At 35.1% G+C, this 19,465-nt stretch overlaps 1 protein-coding gene across 2 annotated transcripts in view; it reads right to left on the reverse strand.

The window, feature by feature from the left end:
• Window positions 1–1,499: 1,499 nt before the first annotated feature.
• Window positions 1,500–19,465, reverse strand: part of LOC129258032 (low-density lipoprotein receptor-related protein 2-like) — a 57,476-nt gene continuing 39,510 nt past the window's right edge. Inside the window, exons 16-21 of one of the 2 annotated variants that reach the window (XR_010293215.1) lie at window positions 17,929–18,096; window positions 12,656–12,790; window positions 10,064–10,221; window positions 9,364–9,520; window positions 6,778–8,424; window positions 1,500–2,517 (exon numbers count right to left, since the gene is read on the reverse strand). Coding sequence is in view for 1 of the 2 variants with exons in the window: in XM_064097760.1 (XP_063953830.1) it covers window positions 7,634–8,424; window positions 9,364–9,520; window positions 10,064–10,221; window positions 12,656–12,790; window positions 17,929–18,096 (1,409 nt within the window). In the remaining variant the exon portion in view is untranslated. Of the gene's footprint in view, window positions 2,518–5,934; window positions 8,425–9,363; window positions 9,521–10,063; window positions 10,222–12,655; window positions 12,791–17,928; window positions 18,097–19,465 lie in introns of those variants that run through there. The other variant, XM_064097760.1, reaches the window with a different exon arrangement.

Consider the following 19,465-nt stretch of genomic DNA (forward strand, 5'->3'; position numbering starts at 1 on the left):
ATGTATGTATGAAATTTATTTGAATGAATAATAAAGAACATAAAGAATTTTTCATGGAACGATCTCCCGCCTTCAACTCGGAGGTGTTGCGTCCATAATGGATTCATTAAGCTTTATTCGTCCATCACAAATATCGGCAAGATTGGATGGGACGAATTTGGCATTTCCCATATAGGCGCGTATACATTATGAATTTTACGCCCGATTATTCCATCGGTTAAATCAGGATATACGGTGATTAGAGTGTGTGAGGTTGAGAGAGGTTAAATATTCCGGTTTATGTGCATGGAAGGGAGAGAGCGAAATCGGGTTGAAACATAGTAGGGGAAAGAGAAGGTCTATTTAAAAGTTTTCTTTGTGCTAATGATGACACTTGATATCACTCGTTATCGGGTTTAATGCACTGGAATCGCTATATTTCGGGTATTTTTGTAATTTTCTTCATGTGAACATAAATAACTCAATGTCACGATATTTCACAAAATGGTGGGGGCACGGGACTGCATCGAGCAAATGTCTTCCCAATCTCAAAATATTGTATATTAATAAAAAAAAGTACAATGGCTATTTTCCAGAAGATGCATCTATGGGGGGGGGGGCCAAATACCGAAGAACGGAACAAGATTCTTTTTATAAGGAAATAACAAAACACCACCAATTCTCCCCTTTTTATTTTCAATTACAACACGTCGAAAGTGAAAAGAAATGTCAACACTCTCTTGATAACACAAAAGTTTAATTAAACAAAGGACCATTACCACGAGAGTCTACTTCATCTTAAAACGGACTGTTCACCAATTTAATAAAATCTACAGTTCATCGCACACCTTTCTTAATTCCAGTCTGTGCTTCACAATGACCTGAAGCAGTAAATTTGAAACATAAACAAATGCGCGTGTTTTATCAAGGATTCCATCATTTTGTGTGTGTGCTTTTTTTTAACAAAATAATCCACAGGAATTCCTCGCAAAATATAGCTTTCATTTTTTGTCATGATCAATATTTGATTTATTGCTCACCACTGATTAATGGGAGTTCTTAGGAAAATAGGTAACCGTACTTTGATGGACAATTGGGGTAGCTATGACTGGCTATATAATAATGAGAGTGTTTGTAGTAGATTCATGCTGTGAATAAATGTGTGTGTATGGGTTGGTGTGAGCGGGTGTGTGTGTGTGTGTGTGAAGGAGGGTGGTTGAGTCATAGCTCTATGGTTGAGTTGTGTAGACTCTGTGAGAGTGTCGGGGCGTATATGTCTCGGTGGGTGTGTGTGGGTGAGGGTAGGGTGTATGCATGGCTGTGCGTTTTTTAGTGCGTGAGTGTGTACGGGTAGATAATGTACCCATTATATTCATTTTCAATGGCGATTCAACATTTTTTTTAGAAAGAGATCTTTTGATTTTTTAAGAATAGACAATAATCTCTCAAAAAATTAAATTATCATGTTGTGATCGGAAACTTTTAACTTGTAATACATTACATCAGACTTACAATAGAAATAGTTTTGATCGATTGACCACACTTGGAATATAATGCTTTATTACGTCAACTTGGCTGTTGATGATAAATAAAATGAACTAAGGCATAATCGAGGATATTCAATGAGATGTTAAGATTAATATGCGTAATGCGGTATCTTAAAAAAATAAAATGAAGACAACAACAACAAACATTTGTATAAGAAACAACATTTACATAATTTTGGAAGAAAATCATAAAATCAATGGTAGACCTAATAATGATGATGATAATAATACAATTATAAACAATGATAATAAAGGATAATACAACCTAGTAAAAATACATTTTAACGAAAGGGTAGACAGAAGAAATTTGTAAAAAGTTTCATCAAAATCAATTACGAAATTAAAAGTTATGAAATTTGACTATCCCAGCTTATTTTTGGGCAACCTCAAATTTGCATTGTTGTTCCAAAGTGATAACTTTGCAGCAATATTCCCCCAATTTTTTCCAAATGCCTAACGTGTTTACATGGACTGAAGATGTATCATGGTAAAAGTGATTTACATAACACATAAATATAAAAGTTTGGGAACAATACATTTTATGTACTAAACCTGCCATTTTGAAGCAACATTGCCTATCTGTACATGCCTTGATTTCGTCCAGACTCTATTTCGGTTATGCCCTACCGTTTAAAGGTATATTGTGTCATTGGTTTATTTCAAAACTTTCTTTTTAAATTAACTCTATGTTTTCCACAATATTTATAAACAAGTTCTGAGTCCATACAATGTATTGTATTGGTTAGAAAGAACTGTTTTTATTCCAATCGCAACTTGTACGTTTACAGAAATTGCAGAACAAAGCAGCTCGTATTTGCTCACAAAGCTTGCACCGTTTGCTTATAAGTGAACGTGAAGTTCTGTTTTTAAATCATTGTGTCCATGGGTCTGCCCCTCTATCATGTATATACACCATGAAAAACTCAGGATATCCTTTGTTTCCTAAGTGAAATAAAATGGGGGGGGGGGGGCGGGGGGCGAAATTATTTTTCTGGACCAACATGTGAATATTCATGACTTGCGTCTTCGGATTGAGAGTACGCATGCGCGTGGACTTTGCCTCGACCAGTGCAGATCGTAAGCATTCACGTTGCTCAGAATGAATTAGCATCGTCAAATTACCGGTACCCTTACATAGTTACATATACATGTATAGGTCTTATAGGCCTAGATCTATATATACAGTGCGTCCCACAAAAAACGAAACCGAGATTTATCGATGATTTATCATAACTTAATCGCAAATACAATAGACAAATGACCTACCATTTTAAAGCTTAGAATCTCCTCTTTCATCTGAAATTACTTAGATTATTTCTCATTCACGCATGAGTGAGCAAAAACAATTTGAAAAGGATATATTAAAAAGTCACTTGGCGGGCCGTATCTGGGTTTTAAAAAGAAAACCACATTTTTAAAAAGTTCAATATCTGCTCTTTAATTTGATACCTCAATTACAGAAAATGGTCAAGAAATAACAAAGTTCTGGTTATTTGAAATAAGGCTTGAATTTCAATAATTTCATAAAATGAAGAGGTTTTACAGGATAGCGTTCAAACTCACTCGACACTCCGTTTTGTTGACGCTCAGCCATGCATTAAGTCTTTTGTTACCGTGCGATAGCTTCAGTGGGAAACCGGTGAAAACACGTTTATTTAATGAAATTATGGAAATACAAGCATTGTTTCGAGGGATCGTAACTTTTTTACTACTTGACCATTTTCTGTGATTTAGGTATCAAAGAAAAGAGAAGATATTGAACTTTTTAGTCATGTGATTTTCTTTTTGAAATTCAGATACCCCCCGCCAAATGAGTTTTTGGCATCCTTTCTTCGAATTGTTTTTGTTCAATCATGCGTGAATGAGGAATAATCTAAGTAATACCAGATGAAAGAGGAGATTCTAAACTTTACATTGGTAGGTCATTTGTCTATTTTATTTATGATTAAGTTATGATAAATCATCGCTAAATCTCGGTTTCGTTTTTTCTGGGACGCACTGTATATATATATATCCAATTCTTAAACACTTAATAAACTAGCTGCATTAACTTTACCTCAAATCTGGACCTGTCTAATGAATGCCTAGTACTAATCAGTGTTGTAGTGCCTTGATGCTCGGCCTTGGCCTTTAGGCGCCTAAATGCCTAGCTACTTTTTCAAAGCCTTGGCCTTGAGAGGGCCTTGGCCTTGAGGATTTTGAGCCTTGAAATTTTAAGGCTTTTTCAAGGCATTTTGTATTTTGTACTTTCATTTGTTTTAAATAAGTAATTATAAATGTTTCAATTGTTTTTTTTTTTATATATTTAATAACACTAATGGTCAATACTACCAATCACCAGTAACAGTAGCAGCAGCAGTAGTAAGTGTACTAGCAGTGTCATCAATTGTAATTGTCACCATTATCAAGAAATTCAAACAAAGAATACATCAGTTATGAAAAATAGCATTATGTATTGGTAATGTGTTGTAATCATATGATGATAATGACAGTAAATAATAATGGTCATGATCAAGATGACAAGAATAATTTTTACATCTGACTGCAATTTTGACAACAATTTTCATACTTTAAACATATCTAACTCTAAAGAACGATAACAAGGTTGATTTCTATTCCATTAGGATTTTCCTTGTATTATTTTCTTTAGCCAACAAGAATGTTTTAAGTCTTAATGATATTCTGAAAAGATTTGGTAAACTTGAACACAGTCTCCAATTTTGTCATATCCAAATGGGTTATGTCAATGGCATGATGAGCCAGAAACTTTGAGGGGCCAAGCATGGCATATATAGAGCAAAATTTCTGTCCAAAAAAAGAAGAAAGCGATTGAAGCGAGCGAGTGAACAAAACATGTCCCCCTCTTTCTATAAGAAAAGCTAATTTTGCAATAGATTGTTTAAAAAAATAATATCACATTTACTCCATCTTTTCCTTTCCCTTTCCCCCTTGTCTAAGTTTATTCTTGGTGGTGGGACTTCTTCTTCTCTCTATCTCTCTTCTAAATTTTATATTTGTTTTGGGTCAGATTGACAAAACAAAGGGGAAAAATGTTTACTTCTTTTTAATCATATATCGTTCAACATTGAATCTCATTTCTCTACAGTTTCAAGGAAATAAACAACATATTTGTTTTTGTGTCAATATGGTTTCAAGAAATAATAATAAAAAAAAAAATTAATAATTAATAATTATTAATATTATCAATAAGTATTAATAATTAATGATTAATTAACTGTTTAATAAAAGTGGTTGTAAGCAGAAAAAATATGAAAACTGACAAGAGTCCTAAAAATGACTCATTTTCAGTTTAAGCATTTGAAAATTTTAGCTTGCGCTTTGTGCTCTCTTGCCCCCCCCCCCAAAAAAAAAAAAATCCCTGTAGGATTTTTTTTCCAAATGAAATATGCCCTTTTTAAAAAAGAAATACCTTCTTTAATAATAAAACATAATACATTTTAGGTTCGAAAATCACAGATTTTGAATCGTGCTTGAATCAAGTATTGTTTAGTACAGTACTGCTAATGGTTACAAAAATGTATAGAATGTTGCTTTATGGTTGAAATATCACAAATATTTGGCTCGCTTCCTGCACTCGCATCAATTATTGTACTCGTTCTCTTCCCGTTCACAAAAAAATGCTTAGAATGTCCAGTTTTCAGGTTGGAATATCACAAATTTTTGAGCTCGAGCTTTGCGCTCGCATTGTTTTTTATTGGTGAGTTATGTATCTTATTCAAAATGCAGTAATTAACTGCTTCCTTTACTGGTCAGTATATAAAAAGAATTAGCGAGCGCAAAGTTATTTTTTAGTTAGATACACATCTTTTTCATGATATCAAAACCAGCTCAGAATAAAATAATTTCCATGTCTTATTACACGACATGTCACGAAGTTTGAGCTGGTGATTCGCGCTGGCAACATCGCGCAAGGAAATTTCAACAATGATTAGCCCCATAATTGACCATAAATCAAGTTTTACAACTTCAGAATTGCTTTGCTTTCTCGCTGAGAAGTAAAACCTAAAGCAAAATATCTATCTTATAATTAAAAATCACTTTAGAAAGCCTTGCTCAACTTAATTTCTTCACGCAGTTCATAATCTCATTTTGAAAATACATGTATCTGTTTGCACAAAAAAACTCATTTTGAAAAATGGGTGCCTTTTTTACGTTGACCCCCTCCCCCATAATAATTTTCTGCTGCCCCTGTCCCAGGGAGTGGAGACTGAAACATACGGTACGTTGAGAATGCCAGGATCAGATGACCGTGGTAATAATAATTATTGCAATGTAAATCGCCTATAGAAAAATTATGGATTATGTGTACACAGGTAACTATATCATTATTTTAATATGTCTCTATCATGAAATTATTTTTGTTTTAAATGTACAAAGGTTTTTTTTTCTCGCTCAGTCCCCTCGCTCACATACATTTTACCAGGTGTGATGTCTGCCGCCTAAGTATTGTTAGTTTATTGTTCTGTATATCGAAAGTTTGAAATGCCTTGGCCTTGAGGTTTTCAGGCCTTGGCCTTGGGTTTCCATGCCTTGGCCTTGGCCTTTGGTATTGAAGCCTTGGCCTTGGGTATTAAAGCCTTGGCCTTGGCCTTGGAGGTTTGAGCCTTGACTACAGCACTGAATAGCCGACTAATGCCATGGTTAACTTCGAACTGGTTGATTCCGAACTTCACGTTTAATTAGGTTTAGACAAATATTAGCTTATTTGCCATGGTTTTATATGTCTAGTCCGTATACAAAACCAGTCCTAGATCTAAAAAAAATATCTTTGTTCTAGTCTAGTCTCTATATCTAGACTCCGATCTACGCTGTATCAGCATGGAACCACTATAATTTGACGATGCTAATTCATTCTGAGCAACGCGCATGCGTACTCTCAATCCGAAGACGCAAGTCATGAATATTCATATGTCGGTCCAGAACTCGGTGGGAAAAATAATTTCGCGGGCGGGGGCTTCTGTTCATGCTAGGCCCTCACTCTGAAATTATCTCCGTAGACAGATCCGTGATGCCAACTTCGTTGAATTTAAAGTAAAATTGAAGACATATAACCCTGCGTATGTATAATTTCATGCTATAAATTGTTTTTCTTTTTCACCTGTGTGCCTTGAACATTTATATCAAAATGGATATAATGACTTAAAATCACAATTATCATCATTATCATCATCATCATTATCGTCATCATCATTTGAGGGTCACCATAGAAAACCCACTGAGCCTTTTTAACTTTCCAAGCCTTTTCAATTCGTAACCGATTTAACTTTTTTTAATTGATACCTTTATCCTTTCTTTTGATTTAATTGATATTCCCTAAGTTTTGTTTTCTTTTACTGTAACTAACATGACTACAAAAGAGACTTATACATTTAAATAGTTTCATAAATGTGGAGCTTATTGAGCACGATTTTTAAAGAATCTATTTTTTTTATGCTGTGGAAAATCATTATTAACAATTCCTTTTCTACGCATTACCATATATCGTGCAAGTAAATGGAAATTCCTATGATCATGCCCCGAGCTCAAATAAAAAAAGAATCATTTATATTCTTTAGATGAATGCAAATGATATCGTCAGTTTAATCATGCACTTTATCATGTTTTTCCTGTATACAAATAACTGAGTGAGTCTCATTCAGCTAAACTGCGTGAGCTTTATTTCTAATCGAATTCGAAGTACTCGGAATTCGATGATAATAATCCTCTTCAAAAATATATCATTCTATCGGAACAACCTTCCCCGCCGTATCTTTAAATAATTGGTTCAAAATTCCTTTCGATTAATTTCTTATAATAATAATATATCAATGTAGACAAATCGGTCAGAACATATTATAAAACTTCAGTGATAAAAGATATGCTAATTTTAATGATATTAGACAAGAAAAATACCCCTTCTCCCTAGTTAGACTTAAACAGCTTCTCCACTCCTGTGGAGTAATCTCATATCTGTTCGATTTCTGAGAAAGTCCACACTACTTTGTAAGTAACAATAATGCAGAATCTATCTCTCACATTAATTTCGTATGAACATCTGATATCAAAGTTATATTATAAATTGGCAAGATTTGATTGTGAAAAGACTACTATGAAGTGTTTCTCTCGATCCATGACAAAAGTCGTAAGATCTTGGTATAATAGCCGTACTTGCCATCCCTTGCACATCCTTCTCCCCAGCTGACTATACCTAGCTGATACCATCTGTTTTCATGTTGCATAGCAAATGGTCCACCACTATCTCCTTGACATGCATCTTTCTTATCTTCAGCAGCGGAATACCCAGCACAGAACATAAACTTGGTCACCTCAAACTCGGTGGCATCTTTACACCTCTTGATCCTAACGACTGGTAGTTCAACCTCAGTAAGGTACCTGGGGTATGGTCCACCTTCAGCTATTTGACCCCAACCAGTCACCCTACCCATCCTATCAGTCTGCAAGAGTGACTTAGCCAGCCAGACAGGTGGAAGACATATCGGACGAATGTAGTTGGTAAATTCCTCAAAGGGTTGCTTCAGACGGATAAGAGCGATGTCCTTGTTAAAGTTATCTTGATCGAAGTCTTCATGTTGAATGATCTGGTCTACTTCAGCAATAACCTGATGGTCTTCCGTTGTCATGGTATCGTGGTCGCCGAAGTAGAGAAGAATATCCCGGAAGTCAAGCCTGTATAAGACGATGCAATGTGCTGCAGTCAAGACCCATCGCTGGTTTAAAAGTGTGGCTCCACAAACGAAACTTCGTTCCGCTTTGTGCCAAATGCGACCCATGTAAGGAGCAGAGCCAGGGAGTGACTGGTGCCCGCCTACCACTCTTCCTTCCCTCGGGGCTACAGTGGTTGAAATAATGGCTTCAGGGGCTGTGATCGTCCCGCAGACTATACGATATAAACGTAATAGACAAGGAAAATTATATATCGTATTACTTTAACAAAATTATCATTGTTTTATTAGTCAACATATTTAATATCACAATAGTGTATGCACTAGTATGCGATATCAATAATACCGTCTATGGTCACTTTCAATAAACTCGCAATGCAAAAATTGTCAACATAATCGCAGGCCTTCTCATTTGTCACTACAAAAATACTCTATTATCATCTGTTATACTCACATACCAAACTTTATACCCCCGTCACACTTATTCGGAATCAGCAGGAATCGAGCAGAACCAGCCGGAATGACGAACTTTCAAAATTCGTGCCACATTCGGGAGGGAATTTGAAATTTTCACTACTTTTGCAAAAATGTCTTAGAACATCCTTTGATCCCGCCTCGATTGATTCTTGCACATTCCGGGTGTATTGACTGTCGAATGCAGCTCGAATACAGTCGGAACACAGGAAGAATATTAAGAATGCTGTTAGAATGCAGCAAGAATATTTAGAATGCAGTCAGAGAGCAGTCAGAATGCACTTCGAATGTCGTTCGATATTTCTCCACTTCGAATGCACTTCGAAAGTTTTGAACATGAGCAAAACATTCGGGCCGGTCACAAGAATGGACCCGAATGTCTGGAATGCACTTAGAATGCAGTCGTAATTTTTAGAATGCGCTTCGAATATCCAGGAATGTACCAAGAATTTTCATTCCGACGGCATTCCGGCTCATTCCGCCTCTAGTGTGACGGGGGTTTTACCAGATTTCTTTGTCACACTTCAACATGTCTTCTTATCTCTGTTCAGTATTGGATATCACTTGGTATTAGCGTCGCTAAATACTATGCATTTCGTTTTCAGTATCAGTTTTTCTAATAATCACACGAAACATTATCACAACTAATAATATTCAATCACTGAATTTAAATAGTTTACCTTGTGTAATATTGATGTTAGGCAGGTGCATATCTGCTACAGTAAGCCATGCATGGGCTTCTCCTCTCATATTGCCTCGTTGATCCGATACCATACATGTGTATTTTCCTGAATCTTGACTAACAATATTCCTTATCAAAAGACTCCCTCCTGAAATCTGAAAAGATGTAATACATATATATATGTACATATATATATATATATATATATATATATATATTCATATATGTGATGAGTTCTAACGACAGAGTTATCGAGTTAAGTGATAAATTCGATCAATATCACACCTGCGTAAAACAACAACTCTTTGCCATATACTCCTGCCCATTTTAAGAATGAAATGAATACATACTTCGATACAGCATGAGTGCTCAATATTTCTCAAATTATGTATATTAACTATTATTGAAAAATATTAAAGCATTTCTAATGCTTGTTCATGCCCCCAAATATAATAATAATAAAAAAAGAAAACATTGTTTATTGAATTCGCCAACGGGGAGTGGATACTAAATCCCAAACCTCGAGGATTTAAATCAAATCCAGAGTGGCTTGTGTACAGTGACCTGTAAGAATTAAAAATACAACCTTATGGATTTGAAATTGGAAGAATTAAATTTTGAATAAAAATCCTTTGGATTTGAAAATAATTTTTTTTGTTTTGTAAATCAGAGTGTAGTATAGATATGACACCACTAACCAAAATGATTTGTTCTGTTTGAGAGACTCTTGTTCCATCCTTCCACCATTCAATTGAATCAAGAGCTGACTTTGCTTGGCATTCAAACAAATAATGATCGCCAACTTCCAACGATGCGTTGATAGGAACAGCTTCAAAATGGCGGTATGGATCGAATGCTGGATAAAAATTGAAATTGGATTGTTATTTATCACATAGTATGTTTTTTAAAGCATATATCTAAAACAATTGGAGCGCCTCTGGCAGTCTCACCTAGTCTACAATTGTAGACCCACATCTGCAGTGTGTGTATCACAGCTGATTCAAGGAGTCTGCATAGCAGACTAGGTCTACTAGAGCCTGCAGATCTGAAATGGCTCGCTTCGCTCGCCCTTTCAGGCTGGTTTGCTTCGCAAACCAGCTGCAGATCCCACTTCACGAGCCATTCAGAGTCTGCATAGCAGACTAGTCTCACCTGCATCGCGCGATTCAATATAACAGCAGAGCTGACTTTGAAAACAGTTATAAAATAATTATCCACAAAAACACCATTCATATAATGATACAATACTACGTTCATTGACAATAAATGACATTTAACCCTGATCATGCGACCTAAGACTTGTCAGTGATACTTGATTACCCCTATATCCATATTTTATAAACTATATATATAAACTTTCAAAGTTATGACAACAATCTAATAATTACCTCCAAATGGCCAAAGTTCAATGACCTTAAATGACCTTTGACTTTGGTCATGTGACCTGAAACTTATATGAGATGTTTAGTGATACTTGATGACTCTTTTGTTCAAGTTTCATGAATCAGATCCATAAACCCTTAAAGTTATGATGATAATTCAACAATTACCCCCAACTTGGCCAAAGTTCGTTGACCATAAATGACCTTTGACCTTAATCATGTGACCTGAAACTTTGACTTGATTTGATTTATTGTTTTCTTCTGCATCCATGGAACATTCGTCTAATACATTTTCCATAACATAATAAACATAATATGTTAGCATTTTTGGCATGAATCATAAATAAAGTGTACACAAAAAATAATTCCAGACAAAAAATTATAAACAACCAAAAAAATTATTATATGATATTCACAATTTGCAGGAGAAGAATTGTCATCATAAGCAGATTGCTTGAAGAAAAATGACAATCCCAAACTAAAACTAATTAAATTAATTAATACGTTTATAAAGCAGAATGGGCATGTATTTTTAAATACGAAACATCAATTCATGCAATATTTTTAGTATGAAGATGAAGATGATAAAGGTGACGGTGATATGATGATGATGATGATGATGATGATGATGAACTCGCACAGGATGTTCAGTGATACTTGATTACTCTTATGTCCAACTGTCATGAATCAGATCCATAATATTCCGATCTGGTGGTGGTGGTGATTTTTTTTTTTACCTGATTGCTAAGAAAGCATTAATGCTTGTAAGCAAGCAACCAGAGGACCGACGGCTTAAGGTCCTCTCCGAAGGACCTGGTACTGAGGATTAATGCCTTACCAAAGGGCACTAGCGCACCAAGTGGGAATCGAACCCGGGTCACCGGAATACGAATCCCCCGCTCTACCGACTGAGCTATCGCGCCTCTAAACCTTCAAAGTTATGAAGGTAATGAAACTCAAGCAGGATGTTCAGTAATGTTTGATTACCCTTATGTACAAGTTTCAAGAAGGAGGTTCATATACTGTCAATTAAAACATTTTAACATTCGGTTAAGATTTGGTGTTGACGCCGCCGCCGTCGGAAAATGTAAAAAAAAAATCGCTCGCACTTCGCGCTCGCGTCGCCTTTTAGGTGATTTGAATATCTTGCTCAATATGGAGCTTAAAATATAAAATTTAAAAGTCAATATACAAAGCATATTTCAATTCGGAAATCGAACTTTCATTATTTTATTTGATTTACACATTGATTTTTAAAAGCTTTGTAAAAAAATTATGTTTTATCATAGTCTGAATATTAGCCTTTTCTGCTCGCAATGTACCTATCATTTTCCTGTATTCCTTAAAGTTCTCAAAATATTCCTATTCAGGTCAGATCAGACTGTTAAAACGTATCAGCTAGCGCTGCACGCTCAAATTTTGATTTGTGAGTTATGTATATCTCAATATTAACCATATGGCCAAGTTTCATGAACTAGGTCCATATACTTTCTAAGTTATGCTGTCATTTTTTTAAAAACTCTCTGCTTCGCAGGTGAGACAAAAAAATGATGATAGTAATAATAACAATAATGATAATAATAATAAATAAATAATAGTAACAAATAGAAATGTGATTGTTTTTCATTACATTGTATATTTTTAAGCAATAGTAATGACGATGATGGTGATTAATAATAATAATAATAATAATTATAATAATAATAATGACAATAATAATAATAATAATAATAATAATAAATGAAAATGATAGCAATGAAAATAATTATATCCGCCACTGATTCTTTTTAATACTGTTTTGAAATATTTGGAACTCAATGCAATTCCGAAGTGCAGCAGTGATATCATTCAATATTATAACAATTATCAATCTGAAAATCTATTCATATATTATATTTAGCAACTCACCAAACTGAACATCGACTCTAAGGCATTCTCGACCTGAGAAAGAAGCCACACATGAATATTGACCCTGATGATGTGTGTCAAAACCAGGAATAAGAAGATCATTTGAAGGTAGTATATATATCCCATTAACAGAACCTAGTATGCACAAAAAACAAAGCGAAGATAAACATTTTTATCAACCAAGTAATTATATCATTATCGCCAATCGGATCACAAGTAACTTATAACAAAATAATGAAACTCACAATTGGTAAAAGTACTATCGAAACGATTTCTTCTTCATGTTATACATGGTTGCAAAAAAAACCTATAGTATGTCATCTCAATGAAATAAAATTATGACTTTTTATTCATCTTAAATCATTTTTTTTTTAAAAGAATTTCTAACTGCCTTGCCTTCATCATGTACTATGTATTGAAATCCTTGCCAACAAAATTCGCAGGGACTTCTATTCATGGAATAAGTTTTGGTGAGTCTGCAGTCAAACAAGTGCTATCTATGCGGATGATATGACTCTTGTTATCAGGTTAGATAACGCATCAATTAATAGAATACATGGACATAGAATAGAAAGGCTGTTTGAATGTTATGCAAATATTTCGGGTTTGAAAATAAATAGAGAAAAAAACTTTTATATTACTATTGGGACCCCTCTCCAAAGAAAAAGTTTCAATTCCTTTAGGGAAACTAGTAGAATTCATTAAAATATTGGGTATTACCTTCTCATTAGATGTGGAGGTTCAGGAAAGGATAAAATGTTATCCTAAGCCAAATAAAAAGACTTAACATAAAACAACGAGATTTAACTCTAATGGACATAATACAATTAATTAAAATGTTTGTACTCTCAAAATTAAAATGATAGACTTGCGTTTGAATTTCTATGAAATGGTAAAGACAAAAATTAAACGGAATGTGATGTTTTTGAACTATGACAATGGAGGACTTAAAATGATAGATTTTCGTTTATTTGTTTATACAAAGAGAATCATGTGGATTAAAGTACTTATACTCGGAGATTCTAAGATGAGATGGAAACATTTCTTTAAATACCAAACGCGAGAGATGGGAGGTCTACTGTTATTTGTCAGTAATGTTTCTCTGGTTTCAAACGAATTGTTCTTGCCAAGATTTTATTCAAATATGATGGAAATTATGAAAGATTTTTTATTAAAAAAGAAACATATAAGCTATTTTTTTTGGTGTAAAATCAGGTTTTTTTTAACAGAGTGGGCAAAATACAAACAGCTGACAAAAAAGGAGGGTTTGCTTTCCTGTGCCCTCACTTCTGTATATGTAGCTGATAGAGAAAAGCCTAAATAAAAGTTGCTTTTCTACCCTACCAAAGCATCATTTTGCCATATTGAGGGCTCTAAAATGCAAGATATTTTAATATTCAAGCTACGGATAAGGGTGGGATACCTTCCACAGGCTCTTGCGGGACTATGCTTCAACATGTTTACATTCGGGCACCTTAAAGGTGCCCGAATGTAATTGCTTGCGACATGCAGAGCAATGCCCCCTCTATCTTTTCCAAGATGTTTTATTAACATAAAAGTTGCTTTAATATGTAGAAAATGTATTTTGCCCTCATACCCATTTATGTGAAATATACACTTTTTTTATCGCTACACTCATTACATGCATTCATGCGTGCTTGTCACACCAACATAGGCGAAGTAAGACCGATTAAGTCTATTGTACTCTTTTTAAGGACGATCCACAGTTAAAAATGAAGTCCATGTCATTTTTACCAAATTTTGCAGAGAGTTACTTTGGTATCTATGCATTATGAAAATGCAAAAAAAAATATAGGTTCATGTGCTTATTTTTTTTCTACGGGACTTCCAAAGTCGCCGTATTTGAATGATATGAAGTGTTGCGCAATCATTGTGCCTCTCTTAGATCTCACGAATTCACCAAATGAGTTTAAATCATCTTTACTCTCTCGATATTGCATCAAACTTCATCAAACTTTCAGAATGTGTAACTTAGTAGATACCAAAGTAGGAGAAAGTCTTTTAATTGGTAAAACTATATCTATTTGGAGTCAGCAGCGCCATCATTTGGCAAGAATGGTGCAAAAACTCGGAAAAAACAAATTTTCAAAGACTTGAATCTATAGTATACTCAACAATTTAAAAAGTATAGTTTAAGCTGCACATTATTCAAAACCCATGTCATTTTCATCAAATTTGGCTAAACTGTAGAGGAATGTATATGGAAGATGTAGGGAAGTTGAAAATATAGGGTCCATGTGCTCGTTTTTTTAACTATAAGTGTCCAAAGTGTTGCCAGTTGGCTTGAAATCGCCTAAAATGCGCCGAAAACATGCAAATGTCTAATAACAGCGTCTAAAATGCGAATGGTTACGTACTTTTGCTCCCAAACATTCAAAATCCATGTCATTTTCATCATACTCTCTAGATTTGTAGAGGAATATATTCTAAAGCCGTTGAAATATATATGGAGTCCATGTGCTCGTTTTTTTTAGTTATCAGTGTCCAAAGTGTTGCGAGTTGGCTTGAAAATCGCATAAATGCGCCGAAAACATGCAAAAGTCTCATAATACCGTTTAAAATGCGAATGGTTCCGTAGTCTTGCTCCCAACCATTGAAAATCCATGTCATTTTTTATCATACTTTGCATATAGATACTTTTGCACCTACATATTCCAAATATGCAAAAATTAACATGGGCCCATGTGCCTGATTTTTTGCTATTGAGCTTCAAAGTTCACCAAAATGGATATTCTTAAGAATTGCGCACTCAAAAGAATTTGGCATTTTTAGACCTCACGAGATCACAGCAATAATAGTTTAAAGCTCTGGTACTCAGTCAAAATCCATGAAAATTTCATCAAATTTCACAATGTAATTTACCCTTATGATGGATAATCTCTTTATATTGCTATTAATTGTTTGCTTTTTTAAGTCTAACAACACTCTCAGTTATAAGAAATTGCGCGAAAGATAACAAAAACTCAACCTCAAAAATGTGAAATTTCAATAACAATCTTGAGAAGTACAAGAAACGCTGCACTTTATTTAAAACCCATGTCATTTTCACCAAACTTTGCAAAGTTGTAGAGAAAGGTATATCTAAGAGGTGCAAACATTAAAAAACATGGGTTCATGTGCTTGTTTTCAAACTATCAGCACTTTTTTTTGAGCAAATGTGCTTTTTAAAGCATCCCCGAAACGCTCTAAAAGCTTATGTGAGGACAAATTCCAAACCACTCTACCATTTATTAAAACTCGGGGTCCTATTCGTCATACTTTGCAACACTACAGAGTAAAGTATTTTGAAATTGTAGAGGTATTAAAAAAATAGTCCACGGAATAATTCCAATTTATTAGCTTCATAAGATAACACATCGGATCTGCAGTTACTGCAGATAAGGAGAAAAATCAGCTCATATACAGCTGATTAATAACCTGTTCATCCATTGTGACATCAGCGCGCAGAGAGTAAAATATGCGCAGATCATGATGCGCACAAACATAACTGTGGAACGTCCTTAAAGGTATGCAAGCGAGCGCTTTGTAGTCGGTATCACTAGTGTGACAAGTGACGGAGGTTGTTTTTTGTGTCATTTTATCGCAATATCGGGGAATACATTTAAAGGTATTTTCCCTTTATCTGAGCAAAATAGACATTAATACTGTCATAAAGCATATCAATGTCTTCGTCAATATATCCTCTTTCGTGTTGAATGCTGATATTTTGCATTAGTTGTTCATTGTAATGACAAAACAGAAAGATATCAACGCACATGCAAATTTTTGCCCCAAAACATGTAAATTTTGGCATAAATATTAACCGGACTGTCCAGAAAACGATTGCAATCGATTTCTCCTATCTAAATCCTTGTGAAATGCGTATTTATTTAATATGTTACCATTGTCTGTCCAAAAATATGAAAATAATTGATTTTCATGAAAAAATACAAGAAGGGCGACAAAATGGGGTCTTCTGGGCCTTCCGTACAGGATATGACCCGGCAGCAACACATTTTCTTGACCACTGATATCATGCCAACATGATTGGACCATCAAACCTTACGTGTACCCGATCAGCTGAATAAACTCTCCCAGCTCCCGGTCTTAAATCGTTACATGGGGCCGAAATAAATAAACTACACCAGTTATATGATAATATTCCATTAACATGTAAAGGTCTTCGTGTGAAGACACTGATTTGATACTTGAATTTATATAAACGAGTTAGTACATTGATTGTTATTACTACAAAAAAAAATACACACGGCCATGTTAAATGTAAAATTTGAAGAATCATCTGCTTTTAGAAACTTACAGAGAATTTGTAATTTCTCTGAAAACAATATCCGTACAATATTCCTAGTAGGAAGTCCACGTTAAACAGTAGGTTGAGGGGATTTCAATTTAAAATGTTGTATGAGCTTATATACACTGTATGCATTTGAATTTACTAGCAATGCTTGTGCCTTCTGTGATAAAAATGACGAAACATAAGAGAAACAATAAGAGATCTATCAATGGAAGAACTGTGGTGTTCTTTGAAACTTAATTGATAATAAAGATAAAAAATTGGGAGGGATTTCTCATTGGTTTAAAGATATCTAATATGGGGAACGAACAGGTGGTTAATCATATATAACACTGCTAATAAAATACACGATCTTTGTTTATGGTAGGAATAAAAATAAACCCCCTCACCTCAAGAAATAAAAAAAAAAAATTTTAGAAAATGAATATGAGGAGAAAAAAACTAGCTGAAGAGAGGGGAATTTTCACCAATAGAGGTGGCGAGGCAGGCACGGACATCACGGATTGATATGATAGTACAGGGGGCTGTGTACTTGTGTGTGTGTGGGGGGGGGCTGTGCGGGTGTTGGGGTGGTGTGCGGTGTGTGTCCGATAGTGTTTTGTTTGTGCTTGTGCTTAGATGACGGAGAGGGGGGGGGGGTGTTTTGAAGACAGATTAAACTTCTCTCAGATCTTCAGTTAAATCATGTTGAATTATGTATTTCTTTTTTTATGAAAAATGAAAATGTACTTTAATATATGTGGGTTTTTTTTTGGAGATAAATGAAAATAATAAAGCGTCACAAGTCGTTTTAGGTCGTTCGTTGCTAGCGAACAACTTTATGGGAGACTAATAAGGGGATCATGCTAATCTCTGTAACAACCCTAAATGTAACATTTAATTGGTTTCTTAAAACAAATAGAAAGTGACATGTAAAACAACTAATTGAATCAAGAAAAATATAAAAAGAATGCATTAAAACCTGTCATGAGTCGCACGCCATCTTTGTACCACGTGATGTCTGCCAGTGGGTAATTGGTAGTACATGATTGTTGTACCAGATCGTTGTGTACAGGAGATATGTCTTCAGGTGTCCCATGGAATACCAGGTCACTGTTACATTCACCTTCCGGTGATTCCTCAACTATCTCTATGAGTTAAAACAAAGTGAGAATTTAAAGTAAATAGAACTTTTAAATCAACTGTTGATAAAAATCATTCAAAAGAGCGGCTTGGTTTTCACATTTCTAACATTGATAGTCAAAAGATGAGGGTCCAGGATTGACTAGATAGTGGAGCCTACGAGGGCCAGCCTTTTTCTTCAAAACTTTCCTGATTAACAAGAAAGTTATTCAAATCGATACCTTCACCTCGGATCCGCATGCAGCTGACCTAGCTTGGTGCATTGAGCGAATCAACGAATGTCTATTTTCTCTATTTTTGTCTATCCCTCCCCTCCTTTAAGAAATATCAAACATTCAATGATTTATTTTCTCTCTTTCTTTACTCATTTATTATTGTAGTAGTGGATCCAGAGTGAACTCACGCCACCCTCCCCTATTTTTTTGCACGGGGCCGACAAACGGTTAAGTAAATTGAAGGCTATTTCACTATTGTCCCCGACAGAGCACAATCAAATCCTTATCTATCCTCCCTTTTTCTGGTTCTAAACCTTCGCCGGCGCTGCCAAAGTCTTAACCGGCGCCAAATGAAGAAATATTAAGTGCCTAAAACACCGGCACATTAATAATCAGCCTCATTAGGTTCTAAACCCTACCCGGTTGAGGAAAATCGGCGCTGCTTGAATCTTACCCTTGCCGGCGAAAACTAATCGTCACCTAATGACTACAATGGCTTCGGTGACAGCTAATCGGCGTTTAGTGATTTCTAAAACGGCGCCGGTGAAAACTTCTTCGACACCACTTAATTTTTAACACCATGATCACCGGCGTCTGTTAAACTAATAGGCACCCCTTGTTTTTGACACTGGTATGTGTAGATCTGTGTGTAGGTAGGTGACTGATCTAGTACACATCACATGGGCACACGTTTCACTTTTGTTGGGAAAGCACTGGGTAAGATAAATCATTGCCAGAGACTTTGTGGCTGGACAACTCATGTGTGTAGTCTTCATTTCTCAGTCACATTCTTGCTTGAAATGGCACATGATTGATATTACATCAGATAAAGGGCCTTGTCTGTAGGTTTGGTGACGGTTGACTGTAACACCGGTGCGCCGGGGAAAACGTATCTTCAGGGCTATTCTCATTTGAAAGTCCACCATGACTGATGAATAATGTTTTCAAGATATTTTTTACCGATTTTGTTGAAGGCGCCGCCAATAGAAAATGCACATGTGAATAAACTATGCAATTAAAAGATAAAACAATGCGTGAATAATGAATATATGATAACAATTCAGCGTAAATGAATGAATGAATTAAATAATGAATGAGCACCCTCCATACCTTCACTGTGACAAAACCAGGATCAACCTACTATTTATTTCTTCTGAAGAC

The sequence above is a fragment of the Lytechinus pictus genome, chromosome 3 (assembly GCF_037042905.1).
Source record: "Lytechinus pictus isolate F3 Inbred chromosome 3, Lp3.0, whole genome shotgun sequence".
Taxonomy (NCBI): domain Eukaryota; kingdom Metazoa; phylum Echinodermata; class Echinoidea; order Temnopleuroida; family Toxopneustidae; genus Lytechinus; species Lytechinus pictus.